The sequence below is a fragment of the Trematomus bernacchii genome, unplaced genomic scaffold (genome assembly GCF_902827165.1).
Source record: "Trematomus bernacchii unplaced genomic scaffold, fTreBer1.1, whole genome shotgun sequence".
In the NCBI taxonomy this organism is placed as follows: Eukaryota; Metazoa; Chordata; class Actinopteri; order Perciformes; family Nototheniidae; genus Trematomus; species Trematomus bernacchii.
In genome coordinates, this window is record NW_022987646.1 from 499,347 (window position 1) to 522,037 (window position 22,691).

Here is a 22,691-nt window from a genome sequence, read left to right on the forward strand (position 1 = left end):
GTCGAGCCAAAGTGCTGTACATGTAATAAAAACACATTACTACAATCACAATAAAAGACAATAAATTACAACAGATATATATAAAAAATAAAAATAAAACACAAGGAAAAGTCAGGAGTCGTGCTCCGCTCTAACTAGAAAGCCAGAGAGAAGAAGTGTGTTTTTAGTGTAGATTTAAAAACCCCTAGGGTCTGGGCCAACCTCACATGGAGGGGCAGAGTGTTCCAGAGCCTAGGGCCAGCTGCTGCGAAGGCTCGGTGCCCTCGGGTTTTAAGCCTGGTCTTGGGCACTACCAGCAGCAGCTGGTCAGCAGACCTTAAAGCTCTGGCTGGGGTGTAGCGCTGGAGCAGTTCAGCTATATAGGCCGGAGCCAGCCCATTTAGTGCTTTAAAAACAAATAAAAGGATTTTAAAATCAATTCTGAACCGAACTGGAAGCCAGTGTAGTGAGGCCAGAATTGGGGTGATGTGGTCACCCTTTTTGTGGCCAGTCAGCAAACGTGCAGATGCGTTTTGGACTAGCTGCAGGCGTTTAATTGAGGCCTGGTCCATACCCACATACAGAGCGTTGCAATAGTCCAGTCTCGAGGTTACAAAGGCGTTAATAACCCTTTCTAAGTAATTAAAAGATAAATACGACTTGGTTTTGGCCAATAGTCTTATTTTAAAAAAGCAGGATTTGACTACAGTGCTGACCTGCTTGTCGAATTTAAAAGTGCTAGTGAAGGTCACTCCAAGGTTCATGACCGAGGGGAGGATGGTTTTTTTGAGAGAGCCCAGAATATCAACCGGAGAGGCTGGAGGTTGGGGTCCAAAAAAGATGACCTCAGTCTTGCTCTCGTTGAGGTTGAGAAAGTTTTTGCTCAGCCAGGATTTTATCTCTGTTAAGCAGTCCATCAACTGCTGTAGTGAGTGTGTGACATTTGCTTTGAGAGGCAGATAGATCTGTACATCGTCGGCGTAGCAGTGGAAGGGAATATTATGTTTTGTGAGAATTGAACCTAGGGGCAGTATGTACAGTAGAAAAAGGATGGGGCCCAGAATCGAGCCTTGGGGAACCCCACAGGTAAGAGGGGCTTTGGCAGAGGAGAAGGCACCTAGCTGTACCGAGAAGCTACGGTCTGTCAGGTAGGACCTGAACCATGCAAGGGCAGAGCCTGTGATGCCAGCGGACTGTTTAAGCCGTGACAACAGGATGCTATGGTCCACAGTGTCAAAGGCAGCTGTCAGGTCTAACAGCACCAAGACAGCGGAGCTACCTGAGCTGTTTCAGTGCTGTGCATGGGTTTGAAGCCAGACTGAAACTTTTCATGGATTCCATGCATGGTTAAAAAAGACTGCAGCTGGGCGTAGACTACTCGCTCCAGGGCTTTTGATAAAAAAGGTAGCTGGGAGATGGGCCTAAAATTTGCGAGAATGGAGGGGTCAAGATTTTTCTTTTTAAGTAGTGGCATGTTTGAAGGCAGCTGGGACACATCCTGAGCTAAGAGAGGTGTTTAAAAGTAATAAAATACTTGCTCCAACTGAATCAAAAACATCTCTGAGAAGGCGAGAGGGAATGCTGTCTGAGGTGCAGTTTGTCGGCCGCAGGTGCTTGACTACATCCGAGAGAGAAGAGAGGGATACAGGCTCAAAGTGGTCGAGGACAGCAGGGCACAGAAAAGGAGCAGGATCTGGGGTAGCACTAGTGTGGGCTAGCCTAAGAGCAGATACTTTTTCAATAAAAAATGTAAGAAACTTATCACAGAGAGTAGTCGATGGGACAATAGAAGAAACATCACAGGGATTAATGATAGAGTTGAGGACATTAAAAAGAACCTGAGGTTTATGGTTGTTTTTGGAGATTAACAGAGAAATGTGCTCTGTTTTGGCTGCTTTGACTGCCGTCTGGTAGTCAGAAAGGCAAGCACGAAGGATTTCTAGGGAGACATGGAGTTTATCCTTTTTCCATTTTCTTCTTTCATCGTATCGGCCTCAGTGATGGAGATGCACATCCCTAGTACATATACATACAGCTACTATATATACTCACACTGTACCAGTGTAATGTGCTGCTATTCAAAAAGATTTAAACACGAAAACAAGATGTTCTGTATTACACCAGATTAGGGAAGCTAACCATCGATAACAGTTTTAAGGTGGAAAAAAGCACAAACATTTGTACTTCATGTACATGAACTGTAGAGATGTATAAAAAGTCAGCGGCTTCTTACTGGCAGCAGGAAGTAAATAAAAGCAGCATTATAGGTAAAATGATGGTATTGTAAAATAGTAGCTTATGGTAAGGCGGTGCAGCTTTAGGCTACTGATATCACCCACCTTTTTGAAAGCTAAACAGAAAAGGATTTGAAGCAGCTAAATAATCAAATCATATCAACCTGACCAAGCAGCATAACCAGAGGGAAACATCTGTAATTGTCAAATTTACATCTATTGATATTGCATTTATTAGCTTTATTTTCAAAGGTAATTATTTTTTAACAACTATATTTCTTCCATACACATACATAAGAAGAGTTTGAGTTCTTTGTCTAACTCATGCGGAGACATGGGGATCAATCCAAGCAAAACATCATCATTTCGCCAAGTTTATTTAACCATGGAGAAGAACATTTGTAATTCTGTGAAGCGAGACTACATGAGAAGTATAGCTTTATGCACCATCAGTCAGCCGCATCCTAGATATCTACTTTCTACTTCTTGGATAGCATCCAGGGAGTAGAGAGGTTTTTGAGGAGGCAAAATAAAAAGGCTCCTCTTGATGAACAATCTTTACATTCGTTTGGTTCATATTTTGTATCGTAAGTATTGTGGTAAGGTATTGTGCTAGTGGAACATTGTTACAGTTAAGAAAAGATAGAAAAGGAATAAATAAAAAATACAAAGCCTCGTATCTACTGAGTTTATCATCCGCTCCCTGCTCAACACCCAACGACTCACAGGATTCAGTGACTTATACAGTGACCTCATCATAGTATGTATGATTGTATGCTGCCTAATGTCACATTAATATCGTAGAATATTATAATCTATTTAATTGTATTGCAGTAGGTTATTTCTTGGCACACTATATCCACCTTTACCTTTTAGTTAAAAACGTACCATACACCATATTGTACATGTATCTCAGTTAATGTATCACCATAATGCTAGTGGTCTGGTTTCGTAAGGTTTTTAAAATAAGGGTGAAGATCCGCTTGCCAGTTGTCAGTTGTTTACACACCAGGCGATCAGTGGGATATTCCTAACACCCATGTCAGGATTCTCACACCCGGTGCGATGGTAACGGGTAACACTAGCGGGGGATTTCATCACCACAGCGCAGTACTGTCCTCGGCTGATTGTGCCAGTTAGTAGCAGTCAAACTAGAGGCCAAGAGGCGTTCAGAGTCTTCAGTGAAATCATACCGGATGGTGTGTGTGTGGAGACTCTGGAGAGCAGAGCACAGAGCTACAAATCTCCACTGTCACACTTAAGCCTGGAGGCCAGGACTGTAGCCACCAAGGCTGCTCCTGCTAAAACACACACTAACAACTGCTCAAAGTCGACAAATCATCTTGCCACTGGCACAAATCTGTGTGTGTGTGTGTGTGTGTGTGTGTGTGTGTGTGTGTGTGTGTGTGTGTGTGGGTGTGTGTGTGTGTGTGTGTTAGACCTTTGTGTGTGTTTGCCTGTCTAGGTACCTACCTTGGCAAAGAAATGGCACAAAGTCCTGGAGTCACAATTACATGCAAACCAGAAGACACACACACACACACACACAAACTGTGTTTAAACCAACAACACAACAAACACATAGAAAAAATAGACTTACCTGTTGTACCATCAGTGAAAGAAGCGATCAGGTAAGACATAGATGGAAAACAGAAAATATTAAGTTAGGTTGCAGTCGGTCACATTCATAACACATCAGTATGTCATGAGAGCTGAGATACAATATCTGAGTGTGCCCTGGAAGAAGTTGTTGCAATATTTATTACCACTGCTTTGAAGGAGGTTTTTGATGTTGCCCCTTGTTTTGGTTTGTTTGTCAGCAGGATACTAGAAAAAAAATCATCTGGTCCAATTTTCATGGGCCAATGAAAACCCTGTTTAATTTATTAGCAGATCTGAATCATGTGGCAAAGTACACGTCTTGGCAGAGGTCTGTGCTCCCTGAGTGCCCTTTTAGTTGTGAATCTAAAATACCAGCAGTCAGAAGATGTCCACAGACACAAGCAAACAAGCATACTGTACCTTTTCATAACATGTTCTCTTTTACTCTGACCTTTGCTGCAAAAGTATGAAACTAGGCCAGCTTTAAGTCAGGATTTGCACTCCCTTGCTGAGTGTCCTTGTTATAACAGGACAAGGGAGGATATGTAAGAACTGTGAAAAGGGCACACACACGTACACAAATACATACACAGTAAGATGCTATCATATCAACTTTGAGGCAAAAGTAAGAAACTCAGTCTGGAGTGAACTTTGGGATTTAAGACGTATATAAGACGGTACAGGAAAGGGAAAATTCCAAAAAGCATAATAGGCCCCTTAAGGAAATGAACTGACCCTCATCAGTCTGCCACACTGAAGCAGCCATGGAATATGTTACTGTGGTCCAGACAAACCAGAGTCCCAGTTTCCAGCAAACCCTCTCAGGATCCACGCTATTATCTTTCCCAGGGATCCTACAGGCTGTGTTTCTGTGCCTCAGGAAGTGAAACAAATGCAGCTCGGCTGACATAATTTGTATCTCTGGCAACTACCGTGCTGGGTGCCGTATGGGCACACACAAACACACACACATTACACACAAAAACAGGCACACTTAATGATGAAAAAGTACACTCGCTGGAAGTGAGCCGCAAAAACTCTCACCCACTCTTTCTCTTTCTGAGGAGCCAGGCAGAGAAAGTCGGAATGGGATGATGTTTGGTGTTTCTATTTAAATGTCAAAACTCTCACCATGAAAAGTTGCAGGGATAAAAGTAAAACATATATAAAGTGTGTGTGTGTGTGTGTGTGTGTGTGTTCGTGTGAATCCTGGTGGATTAATATTACTCAAATTGTGATAAGTATACAGTGTTTTGGATACTCAAGCAGCAATCAAATGAAGGTCATTAAACGGTTCATGAGATCACTTAACTTGCAATAACTGACAAATCCACCTGTTCAGGGGATACGGTATAGTGAATTTACAGATCCTACACACACAGATCACGATTAGCATTCATTTTCCCCTAGCAAACATCTAATATTTGCCTAGCCTTTAGCCCTTAGACTTCTCTACACGGCATTCTGCCTACAAATAATCAAACACCTGCATAATTAAACAGTTGGACTGAAAAGATGCAATGAGATCTGCTGTGTTAAAGCTTCTGTGATAAATGAATGTGTTATCATAACATAACTACAAATAAAAATAAATCTGCTTTATTGAGATACAGTAGATTGAATGTATAGACACCTCAGTGCACAATGTGTATTTTGCCTCCCCCAGTAGAGCAAAGGTAAATAGGGAAAAGGAAACTGTCAGGTATGATTGGCAGTGATTGACCAATTCTATCAGTCGTGAAGCTTCCAGTATTGATCAACAGCATCCAGGCTCACCTTAATAAACAACTCAAAATCCATGAGAAAGTCTCTCAAAATATGCCAAAAGCTGGTGCATTCAAGGTTAGAAGTGCAAACATACACTGACACACACTGAGGAGGTTTAAATAACCTATTCCATGTGCGCTGCTTGCTGTGCGGCTCATTCAAATATGATTGAAGCCCAGAGGCTGACTCAGCTTGGTTTTATTTAAAGCTGACAAACAATGATTGTGTCATCCTCCAACATGCATATGCATAAATAGAATTATTTTCACACCCTTACCATTTTCACTCTGTCTTTTATCAATGAGGCCAACCATTCAAATCAATTATCTCGCTGTATTTATCCCGAAGACATCACGAGTCATTTGGCTTTGCCGTTGTTCCTGTGTGTTTCCTCCCACCCACTGCTCAATCACTCAGACAGCTGTTGTCAACACATACAATGTGCATGTATCACCACGACCGTCCAGTGATAGGAGAGAGAGAGGGGAGTAAAGAAGATGAGGTAGGAGTGTCAATCACTCTGCTTGTTTTTAAGAGGGAGGGTTTACGATCATCAGAAAACAAGAAGTGTGCAGCCTTAGCACCAGGAATCAGTCGTTTTTTAGCACAAATGAAGAAATTGATGTTTAAAAACTAGAACACAGAGCTTTTCTACATCACAGTGCGCCTCCTACGTACTTCTCCACCTCTTACATACAGTATCAAGGCTGATGAGCTTGTGCATAACGGGGTGAAGGGGATCAGTCGAATTCTGTCTGTATGGATTTTTCTGGTGCAAATCGAGGTTACAGCTTATATTGATTGTTATGCATGTCTGACTGTGTCGTTCTTCTGCAGCTGCACCCCCAATGTGTCAACACAGTGGTCTTGATATAATTAGTCTTGCCTCGTGGTTAACAAAGAATTGAGCTCATATTTCTGCAGAAGCATTACATTCAAAGATCATTTTAAGATGTGCTTTTAATTTGATTTTGTTTTCAGAAGACAGCACATGGAGATCGAGTTGGCAAGAGCCTTCTGGGATTTTAATTGAACAAACCAAAAAAGATGTATTCCAATTAGAGAATCAAGTATTTCCCCCCTCAAGGAGGCACTGACAGAAAGGACGGTAATGAAAGACAAGCCTTAAGCAGCTTCAAAGGTCATGTGTTCTGGCAACTCTGCAGCATATCCCTAAGATAGTTTATGAGTGCTGTTTACTCTCATAACATCACCGGATATTATTACATGAAATGAAATGACACGTTGAGAGCTGCCATGCACCTTGGTAGCACACTTTCCCATGATGATACATTAAAAACTCAAGTGAATCTTGTTCGTACAGTTGTCGATTCTAATAAAAATAATTCATAGAGCAGTCCTGAAGTGCAGGACTTCTCTTCAAATTGGAATGATTAAATTACCATATCATTGTCAGTGTAATAACATGAAAAACATCTCGGGTTGCAACAAGTTGCCTACAAAAATATAGTCTAGATGTAATGGTTTTGTAGGGAAAATAGCGTTTAAACATCTCACTCAGGGTTCATCTAATCAGAATAAAAACTCAAGAGATACATAGTCTTCCTTTAGCAATGCAGAATATGTTTTTATTAGTTTGAAATAAAGCAATATGAAGCTATATCAACTGTGGCTTTATGTACAAATCTTCATAGCAGTCAATTGTTTTATCTTGGTTTGTTACTTTGTACATTCATTTGACTGTTATAATCAAGTGTGCCATTATACACAATATGACTTTTTTTTAAGCCAGGCACTTACTCATAAAAACTCCTCTCCCCATTAAAACGAGAAACATTACTACAATTCAAAGTCACCAAATTACTTTTGAACTAGACATTCTCCTTCAAACCTGTATCTATGTGTCAAAAATCAAAAAAGTTCAAACAGGATACAAGGGATAAAAACACCATCTGGCTTAAATCTGGTTACACGTGTCTCTCTGGATTTGAAAGTCAGCCCGAAACAGGACGTCCAGCCAGCTGTTCCTCTGACAACACTGTGGCATGAGACTGGAGGGCGGGTGGGTAGTACCAGTGATAGTGGGTGTTGTTTTTATCCAACGTGAACCTTTTATTTCGGACTTTATTTCGGACTCAGACAGCACATCATCAAACCAGCAGTAAACTGGACTCTTCTAAGAGTAGATAGCGGCAACATGGTGCATACATGTCCTCCCATGCTAACACACAAGACTAAGATCTGTTGGATTTAGAGCAAAACACCACTGTGTCTAACACCAGCATGACATGGCTGTAGACTTAGTCCTTTTTTGGGAGAAACAAAAAATGTTGTGAGACAAAGAGAGAAAAAAGCATTGCATGAAACAGCCAACAAACCAAAGTTGTTGCATTAATATGTTGTTAGACCAGAGGGACTTTAATATAAACTTTTCTTTATCAAAAAAGACTGTAAGAAAATGCAACATTCAGTTTAGTTGCACTTTCCAGAAGTCTTTGGAGTTACAAAAACTGCCTAACCACATCAGCCGGAGGGCTATTGGTTTAACTGTCCACACACACACACACACACACACACACACACACACACACACACACACACACGCAGGGAGTCCATGACTTTACATGCAGTATTCATTCAACCCCTCGAGGCTCAAGTATTCGTTTCCATTACCCACAATTCCCAAGAGTGTGTGTGTTATAAACAAAAGTGCAGCAGGGAGTTACTTAGCTGAAGAAAAACTACAAAATGATGCAGTGAGGAATATGGAAAGCCACTAAATGCTGTGAGGAAAAGAGTCTCGCCATATCTTTGTGTCAATCTCTCCCCCCTTTCTCCCCTCCACTCTCCCAGGAGCATCACATGAGCTGCAGTAGCAGACACCTCTTTAATTATTGAAGCAGACAAGACATCTTTCAAACCCACACACACACTCACACACACAAACAGTAACTGCATCCCGGCCCTCAGGGGGGAAATTAGATAATGACCAATTCAATCTGACATGGTTTTAGAGACCATACACATCAGAGTGAGAGAAAGAGAGCGAGGGACACGAGAGATGCTGACACTTATCGAAAGCAGGGCTGGAGAGGTGTGAAAAAGAGAAACACACTGATTTATTTCACACTGTGAAACTCAAGGTTGGGAAGGCCACTGACGAATGTGATCTGTGTGAGACGCTCCTCCTGTGGATGAAATTGGCTCCATCACATAATAGATCAGGCTGTCTCAGAAACACAATACGTAGCCCCAACAATTTATTCCAAATATTATCTGTAACTGAAACGCTGTTTGAAGGATCATGAGCATCAGCTATCATCATCTGCAATAACATCAACTGTGATTAAAGGGAACAAGAAGAGGCAGACACGTAAAATCAATCAACGCGTGACGCTGCTCACAAATCACAAGATATACTATCATCACACCATAATGAAAAGAGGAAAATGCTGCTTGAGTGTAGCAGCTACATATTGTAAGATATACAAGATGGTTATTGTGACTGAAAAATGCTGATAAATAACTGTCTGTGTATTGAATTGGATGGGATGCTATGGTAATTGCTAACAAGATTCCAGATAGGATGCATTTATAATCACTTTGATCCCCTGAGATTTTGTGCAGCATCATTCTCAGGTTAAAAAAGAAATGTGTTTTCTATCCAAAATAACTGCAAAACCCATGCCATTACCATTAGCCTTTACTGCGCTTTGCGTTATTAGAAAGTTAAGCTAAGATGGTGTACATGGTGAAAAGTGTAAATGGTAGTTATTTCCAACTATTACTACACAACTCGTGTCCAATTATCTCAACCAAGGATTCCCCTTCTGAGCTCATATTTTTCGTTTTAACAATAGAGTTAAACAAATATCCAATTTCATTGAATTTCTCTTGGGTTATATTCCCGGGATCGACTACGGGAGGCAATGGCTCAGGACCTCCCACTAGCAACTCAACAATACTAAGACCGAGCCAACAGGGACTTTCTTTTCGGAAGAGTAACAATCAGGCAAATGAAGCTGCTATGGCTACTCTCCACTCCTAGAATCAACTTATACAATTGATGACAAACTGACAATCCAAACATATGGAGAGACGTAGAGGGAGCCAAACCCGAGGAAGAAACATCTGATCATACACTCGAACCAGACAGTGGGGGTGACAGCTTCATTAATGGCAATAACAACAAAAACGTACAAAACTATTCTGACATACTGAGAATACATATATATTTCCTTTGAAACAGACATGATGAGAAAAACAAGTTACGCATCTTTTATGCATCAAACTATACATACATCTATTCATCTGCACACACACACACACACACACACACACACACACACACACACACACACACACACACACACACACACACACACAGTTTCTCTTTCATGAAAACCAGCTGCTACAGACACGAGTTAAAGCTCTCTAATATCACAGACATATGTTGACTGAAAGCTGTCGGCCTGTCATTAGTACAATGCAGATTTTCTAACGACCGCAGACATCCGTGAAAATGAAATATGGTGGAAGTAGTGAAGACAGCTTGAAGCCATACGGATCACTACTGCATGCAGGGTAATGGCATATTAATAGAGAAAACTCACGTTTAGAGTGAAGATGTTTTGGTGATAAAATGACATAATCATTTAGATGATTGACAGAATATAAGTTAACAACAATTAAGGTAATTTTTTAATAAACTTTCAACACATACCTCCATTGGTTCGACATTCTCAGAACAATATGCTGCTTTGTACAATTCAATATAACCATCCTCATATCTTTTATTATGACATTTGGATGTTTCCTTGCTATCTTTGACAAGTCAATATATATTTTTTAGTTAAAATATGAATCAATGATTATTAGTTGCAGCCACATTAAAGTTGTGTCGAAAATGGTGCATTGAAATGAATAATTTGACATAGTTTCTTAACAGATGACGGATTAATACTGTGGATAGGGTTGAGCGATGTGGATCAAATCCTCTGTCATGTAGCTCTCTGTCGGGGCGGCTGTGGCTCAGTGGTAAGAGTGCTGGACTTTAAATCAGGGGGTAGCAAGTTCGAGTCCCACTGCAGTCAGCATGTTGTTGTGACCCTGGGCAAGACACTTCACCCCAAATTGCTCCCGTGGGGATTGTCCTCAGTACTGAATGTATGTAAGTCGCTTTGGATAAAAGTGTCTGACATGTAATGTAATGTAATGTTGTAGTTTAGCATGTTAGCCTGCTAAAATGAGCTAATAAGCACAAACACATAGCACATAGGGCTGATGGACTTTAGGTTTCAGGGATTTGGACATTAATCAGAGCTTCAAACTAAAATGTTTTTTGACCTGCTGAACTTTATGTGTGATGGGTAAACTTTTCACAACTTCCTCAGTCCAATTTAAGGTTTTTAAGTTAATACATTCATCTGGGGGGACAGGCCTAAACCTTTCCAAAAAAAAGAGAAGGAAAAATGTCAAACTCGTGATGTGAGCAGAAGTCGGAACAAAGTCAAATTCATTAATTTGGACTCGTCCTCTTGAGACCATAAATGTCAGAAGATAAGTTCATGATGATCCATCCAACAGTTGGAGAGTTGGACTGCCGGTCCTCCCTGCTGTGGATCCACACCAGTAGCCTGGATTAAAGGCCATCGCTATAAAGCATTTCTGTTCATTGATTTGAAACAATGTCCGTAATGACAAGCACATTCAGAGATATTAAAAACCGTACCTCAGTTTAAAAGGCATGAATAATTCTCCGATGCTAGACAAACTCATTAAAATGTCATACTTTATATCATCATATCTCCAACCACTAAATTGGCACATACCAATAGGGAGATGATTTTCTCCACTTTAGCGTAGTATTAACAATGATATTCGTTCATATAAAAACGTTTTTTAAATTTCTAATAGGAAGACACATGCATTTCCAAACATTTGGACTACCTATGTTGCAAATGTATTATCTTTTCAATTTACACACGGCATCTATTGCACGTCTGTCCGTCCTGGGAGAGGGATCCCTCCTCTGTTGCTCTCCCTGAGGTTTCTCCCATTTTCCCCTTTAAACTGTGGGTTTTCTCCGGAAGTCTTTCCTTGTACGATGTGAGGGTCTAAGGACAGAGGGTGTCATATTGTCATACTGATATTCTGTACAAACTGTGAAGTCCACTGAGACAAATGTAACATTTGTGATATTGGGCTATATAAATAAACATTGATTGATGATTGATTGATTGAAGAGATCAATGGTCTGAGGGGGGTTCCTTTTTCTTGGTTAATCTTGAGACAAAGACAGCAAATCAGACAGCATCTCTTCAAAATAATCAACGGCACTATTATCAGCACCACCGTTAGGGGACAGAACCAGAGAGAGAGAGAGAGAGAGAGAGAGAGAGAGAGAGAGAGAGAGAGAGAGAGAGAGAGAGAGAGAGAGAGAGAGAGAGAGAGAGAGCGGACTGCCATGACAAAGCAAACTGAAACACACACACACATTGTATTGATGATGGATTCCACATGTCTCTCCTCCTTCCATCTCCCCCCTGTCTCCATCTGTTCTGCCTACAGTGTCGATGGGCTTTACATGAAAGCTCCTCCTCTTCCTCTCTTCTCCTACCATCTCTCTTTTTTCCATTTCCTCTTTCTTATCGTCAGCCAAAATGACACTGGCAATCCTTTAGCTTCTCTGCTTTACCTCTCTCTCTCTTTCAGTTCCAGGCTCCAACACACACACACATACACACACACACACACACACTGACTCAATACCTATTTATCCTGGTCATAGAGGGCAGTGACCTTTGTCTGGCTTGTGACCGAATTGTCCTTCAGTGCGTGTGTGTGTTCCTGCACATGTGTGGTTGTGTGTGTGTCTTTGTGCCTCTTAACAGTCTTATTGATTATATCAAGGCTTCAATCAGGGTTACCAGGCCCAGTACATTTACTGATCGATCCCTCAAAGAGCCTCAGGGTGGATGGGTGCACATGCAGGGGGAGAGAGATGTGCAAACATTTTCCACGAGACGGTTTAAAGAGACACTGCATGACACAGAAAACTCTCATTCAGTGCAAGAAATAGAATCAGCTATTTGTCATTTGAAATAAATATCTCAGAGTAGGAAGTATATGCATGCAGAGGGAAGGCAAGAGGAAAGGAATAGCGATGAAGGGAGCAGAAAGCGTGAGAGTGAGAAGGTTTATTTTTGAAGGGCACTGTTTCATCAGGAATTAGTTGAGTATAAAACGACGGAGGGAGAAGCCAGGAGAAGTGGAGGTGATAACGGTAAGAAGAGACGTATGGAGGCAGCTTAAGAGGAGAAAGAGAAATGGAGGACAGAGCAAAGGAGAGATAAGAATGAATGGCAGGTGTACACCCAAGTCAATTGACGGAAATACTCTAAGTCTGCAGGGGAGTCATCATTCGGTGTGTGTGTGTGTGTGTGTGTGTGTGTGTGTGTGTGTGTGTGTGTGTGTGTGTGTGTGTGTGTGTGTGTGTGTGTGTGTGTGTTAGGGCTGCACGATTTGGGGAAATAATCTAATTGCGATTTTTCTTACAGCTATTGCGATTGCGATTCGATTTGCGATATTTGTTTTTAAGCGACCCAACGGAAGTTTATTGTAAAATGCGGCCATATCTCCGGCTAGGAAGGTCGTATCAACATGCTCCCGTCTCTAGCACCCCCGCAGCCAGAGCTACGAGTGAAAGAACTAAACTTACATGAAACTTCCGTTGGGTTGCTTTAAAGTCAAGCTTCAGTTTAAGACTCACCCTGTAATAGATGTAAAACGTGTGATGGAGCATTACTAACCTGACTCAGATGCTTTGTTTCACCAAACCATCTAGGAAAGCTCCATTGGAAGCCATTTGGAAAAGGGCAGGCACTTTCAAAAATACTTGGCAGGTGATTGGATCAATCTGTCTATCACCTTCTATCATGGGCCACTTCTGATTGGTTAACAATGGCTGGTACATGTGGAGCACAGCACTTCTGATTGGTATGGATGACTGACACACAAGAAGAACAAAAACTAACAAATACAAAAAAAAAAAAAAAAAATTTGAATCGCAGGCTTCGCAATTTGATAATCGCATCATTTAAAATCGCGATTTAGATTTAAAATCGATTAATCGTTCAGCCCTAGTGTGTGTGTGTGTGTGTGTGTGTGTGTGTGTGTGTGTGTGTGTGTGTGTGTGTGTGTGTGTGTGTGTGTGTGTGTGTGTGTGTGTGTGTGTGTGTGTGTGTGTGTGTGTGTGTGTGTGTGTAGGTGAGAGAAGGTGAAGGTGACTCCAGGGTTTGTCTCGTCTAAGCTGCTTCTCTAAACCGCACCCGCCCCTCCCCCATGGGTACGCAACCAGCCAATCAGAACACACACAAACACACCAGGGTGCAAACATAATACATAACAGAAGACAACACTTTAATATGGATGCAGCGGGAGCTCCCAGGTGTGAATGTGTTCACCCCGAGTCAGAGTGGGGCTGAAAAAAGATTTGCAAGCTCAGCAAAAGCCTCTCTCCCACAAATGAAAAAGGGGAAAACACAAAATACATGCTACCACACCGACCAGCTTTGAAATGAAAATAACAGTAGCTGCCTCCACTGCAGGAAACACACAGTCACTCAACACACACATGCACACACGCTCCAATAGTTTTGATAAAGAGAGACAGCAGGGGTCGATGACTGACAGACCAGGAGAGGCTGTCTTCTTGCGAAGTGAAAACCAATGATAAAAGATGACAGCATTTAATTGCCGGCATGTGACTGAGCTGAGACAGGCGAAGGCTCTGACACACAGACGCAGTGAAACCTCACAAGCACATCCACAGCGTTTTGTAGCACGCTGTCATTTCCAACCTGCCACCAGGTCCACCAGCTAATGAATACACAGTCTGGAGATGACATGCATTTACACAAATGTAGGGGCGAAATACGCAGCACACACCTGATGTCCCTAGAAAATAAGATTTATTGCATTTCTGTAAACCTGACAGCATGCAAGCAGGGAAGAAGACAGGATTTCAGTGGGAAATGAGAGGAAAGGAAAGGAAAGGAAAGGAAAGGAAAGGAAGGAGGACAGGGACAAGAAGAGCCTGTTTAAGGAGAAGCAAACAACCGGCTCAGAAGTGAAAACAACTTTCCTCCTCGTGAGTATACAAGTTGGACTGCACGAATGAGAATGACAGCTTTCTTTCACTGAGGGAGATTATGATACGATAGGAGAGGAGAGGATCCAAGACAACCGGAGATAACACAGGGGATTGGTATTCTTGTCAAAAATAAGAAGTGTGCTTTCAGAAAACAAATGTACAATTATAGTCAGCACCAAAAACGGACTGAGGTCAGTGCACTGCACAATACGAGAAAAACTGAGTTGAGTAATAGCCCTTTACCACAAAGCACCTCCAAGGAGGTTTTCTAAGTATCTTAAAACTTAAAAACTGCAAAGCTTATCTATGTTAAGGTGATTACTTATTTTTGTATGTATTTTACTTATCAAGTTTCTCTTTCAAACTCTTATACCAGAGTGGGTGATTGTTAGAACAATGGAAACATTTAAATATATTGTTTTTGCAAAATGTTATGTTGTTTCTGTGGAGTTTGAACCATGTTTTACCATGATCAGCAGGGTAACGTGTGTTTTCAATTGAGTCTGAGGGCTTTAGGAGAGCTTATTGATTGTATGTTTTGTACATTTATAAATTGCAATAATTGTCATAGTTTCTTGTCAAAACATTGACTAATTCATACAATTGCACTGAAAAAGGGTCACTCAATTGTCCTTATTACCGGCGATCAGATGTTGAATCCTGTCTACATCAGGGTCAGTTGTCCTGGGAATGAATGTCAATTGGGAACTTTGCTGTGAGACTAAAGACAAAACTCCAATAATATTAGGAGTCACTGAGGTTTTGTCTAGTGGGAAAAAGATGTAAGTGTGTGGGTCAGTGCTCACCAGAGCTTCAGAGATTTGACTCATGACATCAGCGCGTACTGATCTCTGTTCATATTTTTTAACATTGATCAAACTTATGCTCTCGTTCTACCGATTCACAGACACTAATGCTAACTGCACCTTCACCTCAAAACCAACTGCCCAAAACACAACATAAATCCACCAATAATAGGCTCGCTCAGGCAACAATAGAACTGGTTTCAACCGGCCAGCTCAGCAATACCCAGACTTTAATTTGTGGATTATTATCTGATAGACTTCACTACTGTATAAAAAGCAATTACACCAGGAGCTTTTCCTCAACCTTTCTCTAAACTCTCCAAAAGTTTAGTTCCAAATTATCTGTATTTCCTCTTTGCACCGCAGAGAGCACATCAAATTGAGGTCAGCAATTTTGACGCGAAAGATTAGCGAGGTGAAGTATTTAGGCACATCATTTAGAAATAGTGAAGGACTATAATTATAGACATAATGTCTGCTGCTGTATAACAACACTTTGCGAAAAGCATCCTCTGGTACACTTACCCTTATGGTGACTGTTAGGAGATTGTTCTAAAAGCGACTCTAAATCTGTCAGAGGAGAGCTAGAGGAAGTGTGGAAATGGCTGTGGTTACTCATTCATGCAGACCGGTATCAACCCTGCATGCTGGCGCTGACAGATTTATATTGGTTAATAAGATATTGTGTTTTCCTGCTGCTGCCTCTGCAGGACACCCCAATATTCACTTTTGTCCTGATGATAATACTTTGATGTAGCCGACAAAAGGAACCAGCGACCGGCTCACAATAAAGTTGACCCTGCTTGAAAGAGAAACACAGTCAAACTCAGTGCTGCATACAAATGTGTTGATATTCACTGCAGCTGTACTTTATTTGCATAAAAGCTCATGAAAATTAAAGTGGGGATTAACCTAAGGAAAATGTAAATACTTTTGGCATGAACTACAACAAATCATTTGGCTAAAGAGCAACAAAGGTTGCAGAGCTAATTTAGGGATTTTTAATTGGTCAAAAATATCTAGATCCCCTAACAATCCATATAGCATACTGGAAACAAAGGCATTGCACTAGAAAAATATAATAAGAAATATAATTTCACAATACAACTCAGCTAATCAGACAGTTACACAATGCTGGCGGGTGTCTGAAGATTGAGCCAGCAAGCCTGTCTACAAACCTGTCTGAAGCCAGCACACTGTGTCATTTATTTCACAAATGTGTCCCTTTGTTTCTGCAAACCAGCGGAAACTCTACAAGTCTACAGGCAAGTAACAAAGAAACTGTCTTTTTCTGATTGGATGAAACATTTGTTTGAACTGACAAAATGTGATGGTAATGAGGGACATCTAAAAATGTTTGCAAATACATGTTCTTCCGCTTTAGAAATGAACTACAACAACACTGTCTGCATTACACATATCCACCAACAGTCCAGATGTTGGGAGGCAACGGATTAAATCAAATCCTATTTGCCTTATGTTTCAAGACAAGCCATCTGAACTTTGACCGTTTAACTATTGCACCATCTCCCCTCCCAACAAATGGACACTCGTGCATTATTCATGAGGGAGGAAGTGGCTCATCAGAGATGCAGAGTGAAACATGGCAGGCAGGGGAGAGCATCAGAGGGGGGGAGGAGTCAGGAGGGCAGAGGGAGGAGGAGGAGGGGGAGATAGAGAGGGCCATGGCTGAGGAAGCACAGGGTCATTCACAGCTCCAGAGACAGAGGATGAAATGAGGGAAAGAGGGAAGCGTGGAAGAAAGACGTGGAGTTCATAACTCGATGAGAATTAAGAGGAGGGGGGGATGGGAGAGAGGTAAAGGGTCTTCAGAAACATACTGTGCTTCACATGTTCATAAGGGATAAGAACGATTCACATCTGGTGGTCATTTATGACACCAACATCAAACTAGTGTTACATTTTTTTTATGGAATTCACTTGGTACTTACATATAATAGGATAAAAAATGTGTCAGATATTATTTTAAATATATGCTCATTTTTACCGAAGTTAGTTCACCATATTGTATTCTGTGTCATTTCAAGTTGTATTTTTTCCAAACGGGCATCATTCAAATTGTGTCATTTTGGCCGTAATTATGAATATTTTAAAGCAGCCTGAATCTTGGCACCACAGCTCTGTCATGGACCGCACAATTAAGGACATTTGACAAATAATGATTTCACTGTAGTTTCTTTTTCTAATTATCACCTTTCATCTGGATAAAATGGTGAACCCAACATGAGCACATCTAATCACCAAATTCAGATGTTGGCAGAAATGGTTGTTTAGCAGTTTGAAATTGATTCATGCAGAACCACATTCTCCTAACCTCGGGTCTTGCTGTCTGTGAAATGAAAGGGCTTGGTACCAGAGAGGGGAGGAGAGGAATGAGTAAGACAGAACGGAGGAGGAAGAAAGACACAGCGGGGAAAAAAGACAGCCAATGTTGCAGGAGACAAATTGCGACCAGCAGGTTTCCCTATGTGATAGGGCAGACAATACACACAGATACACACATGAACACAACAGCAGGTTGGTAGCATTGCTTGAAATATTAAACATAAATGTCAGAGCCTTTCCCTCCTAGCTCCTCTTCTCCCCCTCCTGTCCCTCCCCCGCTCCCCTCCTGTTCTCCACCCTCCACTGACAGTTTCCTGTTAATGACTTTCACTGGCACAGGAGACCACAGAGAGGAATAAAGAGTGTGCGACATGCTCACACACACACACACACACACTGCAGGTAGTTGAGCCCAGGGTGAGTGTATACAGTCATGACTAATACCGGCTCTCACATCGCTGATCCACTATTGTATAGGGAAGGCCAGCTCTAATAAGGCCAGAGTTAGCCCACTGTCTGCAGATACCTCTGGAGAACATTAGGTAGCAAAGGACATTGTCATGTTTGTGTGTGGTATCAAAATGGAGAGCCACACTACTGTCAGCATCAGTCGGATAACAACTGGTTAGACTGGAGAGTGTGGAGGCCAGAGCCAGAGCCAGATTCTGAAGTCCCAATACCAATAGTAACTGATAGGTCGGCCCCCTCCTAGTCGATCAGTTGACTGTTTTGGACTAAAATCTTGTTTGAAAAGACTTGTGAGCACACAAGGTACACACAAGATGTAATGTTGTGTTTTTGCATGAGTATTTGTGTAGGAAATTAGTTTTAACCCTCAGTTGATAAAGTCGTTTGAGTGTTATTCGTAGAAACTGCAACCAGCATTGCATGTATTCTCTTACAGTTCCTCATTGAAGATGTATAATATTTTGACAGAGGAAAATATCAAAACCCAAGACTGCATGCTTTTTCATTGCTGCTACATTCCATCAAATTGAAATACATTGAAATTTCCCCCAATATTCAGCCTGATCTATTTGATATATTTGAGAACATCTTGGTTTGAACAATTTATGCACAGCAACTGGCTTTATATACTTTTTATTTCAGAATATTAATGCCCACATGTTGGTGTTAATGCAGAGAATCATGCTCAGACTGATAAGCTTCTTTAAGTATCGTTATAAGAAGTGCCAAGTTTGTATTCAGTCGAAGCTTGTGGCTGTTCTTTGTAGCATTTCATACAGTTTTTAACCATACCTTGACCAACGTTTTCGACAATCATGATGGTTTTAAACAAGAGCAAGACAAATGTTTGTGCATAATTATGAGTCTGTATTGACTTAAGAGCACGGCTCAGAGCTGGCCGGCATCAATTAAACTGTACATACAGCCACATGGGTACACTAGCTCCTGTGCAGACTATTGACTTTTGCATGTGCTGTATGCTTTATTGTTAGAAAAAATCCAGGAAAGGTAGAAATACCAAACATAAACCATTACTGCAGGTTGGCATATACTGTTATGAAATGTCACTGGACTAAAGGTTGTGCAGTGGGAACATACCACTACTAATTCTGCCTGAAATGCATAATCAATCAGACTTAAAAGCCCACTGTCATAGTAACCAATACCGATAACCGAATTCAATTATGACAAAATGAGACGGTTGGGGAAATCATCAAAAAAGTCAAATCATAAGCTACATAAGCTTTTTTTGTTTTAGTGTTTTTCATTAAAAAAAAGTGTTTTCTGTCTCTGAGCGTGACTCTCTTTCTACCTGGATCTGCTGATTTTTCTACAAGGTGGATTACTCTTGCTGGAAAGAGTACTCAGGGTGCATCAAGGGCACAGTGCTATCTCTCTCTCCATGACACACACACACACACACGCACACACGCACACACGCACACACGCACACACACACACACACACACACACACACACACAAGCTTAGTATGATGCTGCTTTTGTTGTGTCTGTCAGTTCAAACTCACGTCTCTGAATCGGTTCCAGGATCTGTCCTTGTACTGAGCCACGGTGCTCAGCCATTTCTCGTTACTGTTCCCGGAGCCCGCCGTTTCTCTGCTCAGCAGGAGAGCCACGACAGGTAGCAGAAAGAAGAACATCTTCTAAAAGCAAAGACAAAGAGTGGAGAGTGAGAAAAAACAAACAGAGAGGAACATAAGACGGATAGCCTCGTCAGAGTGCCAAACAGATGCTGAGTGAGAGGAGGCTGCAGCAAAGAGTTAGGGGAGCAGGCTGAAGTGATGTAGAGCACTTTACAGAACAGAGAACTCTCACGGTGTGACGCATACTGGTCAGAAAGCCACAGGGGAGTGTAGAGTGCTCGTTTTATCAAACTGCTGACCGCTCTTTAATCGGATTATAAACATTGGAGAGTTGTCACCGCGGCAGATGGAGCACCGCGAAACGATTAGCTCGTGAGCTTCCCCTCCGCCAATTTGAAAAGCAATTAGCGGCGTCAACACTATCTGCGCCCCCGCGGAGCTTTGTCTTGTTCATTTGTTTCTCCTCCGTCCAGCGGCACAATGAAAGTCGACAATTACTCACTTTCAGTCCCAGTTAATATTTCTTTGACTGAAACAAATATATGAAAAACAGCCGGATTCGGTGCTTTGCCTACCTGGGATAGTTCGTTTGTGTTAAATGTGTCCAATTCCCGGGAATAAAATAAGTCCACAGCCCCGGGCACTCCGGTGGTACCTGACACTGCTTGTAGGATAGAAGGAAAAAGGGAGATGCGATGAAGAGTGTACAGGGAGCTTTCTCCTCCTCCTCGGTCACTAGACAAGCATAGGTGGGATGTACAGGGGCAAGGGAGAGGGAGAACCAGGAGAGAGAGGAGAGCAGAAGCGAGAGAGAGAGAGAGCAGAGAGAGAGAGAGATGAGTAGAGCAGCGATAGAGAGAGAGAGAGAGATCGGAGAGAGAGAGAGAGAGTGAGAGATCTCGAGATCTCGCTCTCTCTCTATACTCTCTCTCTCTATCTCTCTATCTCTCTCTCTCTCTCTCTCTCTCTCTCTCTCTCTCTCTCTCTCTCTCTCTCTCTCTCTCTCTCCCCTATACGCAGTCACCGTGTCATTGATTTTCAGCAGGGGGGTTTTGTATGTTCACACGAGAGCAGAATTCGGGAGCCGTGTCACTGCGTTGTTCTGGGGTGTACAAACACACATTTCATATTAGTCACGCGCTTCTGTTGTGGAGTTTAAGCTAGAGTCCACTGTAGTAAATACAATTAAGACATAAAGCATACAATCAGCGAAACGTCTCTAGTTTAGTTCCCACAGCTGAAGGTGTGTGCGTTTTAGCACCATGAACAGAGCCAGGCCATGTGATAGGTCCCTTTGTCAAAGAAAACACAGGGGTATCACAACCCTTGAATTGCGGTAACACTTTACAATAAGGTACACAAAATGTGCTTAGTTACTGCTTAGTTACTGAGGAACTACTAGATAGTTAATGGTTAGTTAATGAGTAGTTCCTCAGGGACTGCGATTGAGGAACTGATGGTTAGTTACTGGTAAACAGACTGGGGGGTACTGTATTAATGAATCATTCGTTAATGGTTACTTAATGAGTAGTTCCTCAGTGACTGCGATGGATGGTTGGTTAGTTAGTTACTGGTAAACAGACTGGGGGTACTGTATTAATGAATCATTCGTTAATGGTTACTTAATGAGGAGTTCCTGGGAGACTTTGATTGAAGCAATGGTCCGCTGCAGCAGGGCACTTTTAAACCTACCATCTTCGGCTGGCTTGGGTCCCACACTGGATCAACTGGTGGAGGTGGATCCGACTGTCGTTTTACTGCTTAAGTCATCATTATTTACCTTACCATTACTTAGGCCGTTTGGGTACGTTAAACTCAAGGAACGCAAACAAAAACAGTAGTTACCCATTACCTAATGATTACCTTACCGTTACTAAAACAGTAGTTACCCATTACCTAATGCTTACTTTACCATTCCTTAAGCAGTATGTGTCTCCTCAAGTAAAGTAATGCATCAAAAACAGTAGTTACCCATTAACTAATGATTACCTCACCATTATTTAAGCAGTTTAACAAACAAACAAACCCTGTGCACTCAAGTTTACATTTTTATTTAAACAACAATCCAAAGGACACTAATAACAAAAACGAGGTTGCTTTCAGAACTTGTGAAAGTGGCGTATGTCATGCAGCAATCTGCCTAAGGGACCATCTTTGTGTTTATTTGCCAGCCAATGTGTCCACTCGATCAAAGCAAGATGACTCTTCAGAGTCTTCACTGTGCGGTTTCCTCGCAGTCTCCAGACCTGTGACTTGTAAGTTGACCAAGACCGCTCAATGTTTTGGGTGTGGGCTCCTGTGTCTGGGTTCACAAATGAACGGCTGTGGTTCACAGAGAAATGGACAAAGCCACTTTCTGCGATTGCAGTGATGTATGCCCTCCACATGTCCGGTATCACCGTGGTCCCTTGGCGAACGTATTTTGTGACCAGAGGAATTAAGTGGCGCCTTGATCTTTGTTTCACCAGCCTCAGGATAGGTCTTCTCCTTGTTCCTCTGATGCCCAGCATACCAAATACCCATTTTCTCCTCCTCCACGTAGGACCGAATCTTCCCCTACCATACTGTAATAAAGCAGTGAAAAAGGACAACGAAATTATATAAAAATAAACATCAGTAATTTCAATTGACAAACAAAGTCAAATGTGTTTGTTATTTGCGTTCTTTTACAATTTAAAAATATTCACTTCCTTTCTCAAAAAAGAAGAGAAAAATATTAAAATGTAGTGGTACAAACAGAAAAGGCTGTTTAATTGTATTAAGTTAAAGT

The 22,691-nt window shown here is 41.6% G+C and overlaps 1 protein-coding gene across 4 annotated transcripts in view; it reads right to left on the reverse strand.

Annotated features, from left to right (window-relative positions):
• The window catches only part of spock1 (SPARC (osteonectin), cwcv and kazal like domains proteoglycan 1), a 97,155-nt gene extending 76,575 nt beyond the window's left edge, over positions 1 to 20,580 (reverse strand). For 2 of the 4 annotated variants that reach the window (XM_034133894.1, XM_034133891.1), the window contains exons 1-2: positions 20,497 to 20,580; positions 19,847 to 19,978 (exon numbers count right to left, since the gene is read on the reverse strand). In XM_034133894.1, coding sequence (XP_033989785.1) covers positions 19,847 to 19,978 — 132 coding nt within the window. In that variant the 5' untranslated portion in view covers positions 20,497 to 20,580. Of the gene's footprint in view, positions 1 to 19,846; positions 19,982 to 20,496 lie in introns of all 4 variants that reach the window. The other 2 variants (XM_034133893.1, XM_034133890.1) reach the window with 1 other exon arrangement.
• Between the last annotated feature and the right edge of the window lie 2,111 nt (positions 20,581 to 22,691).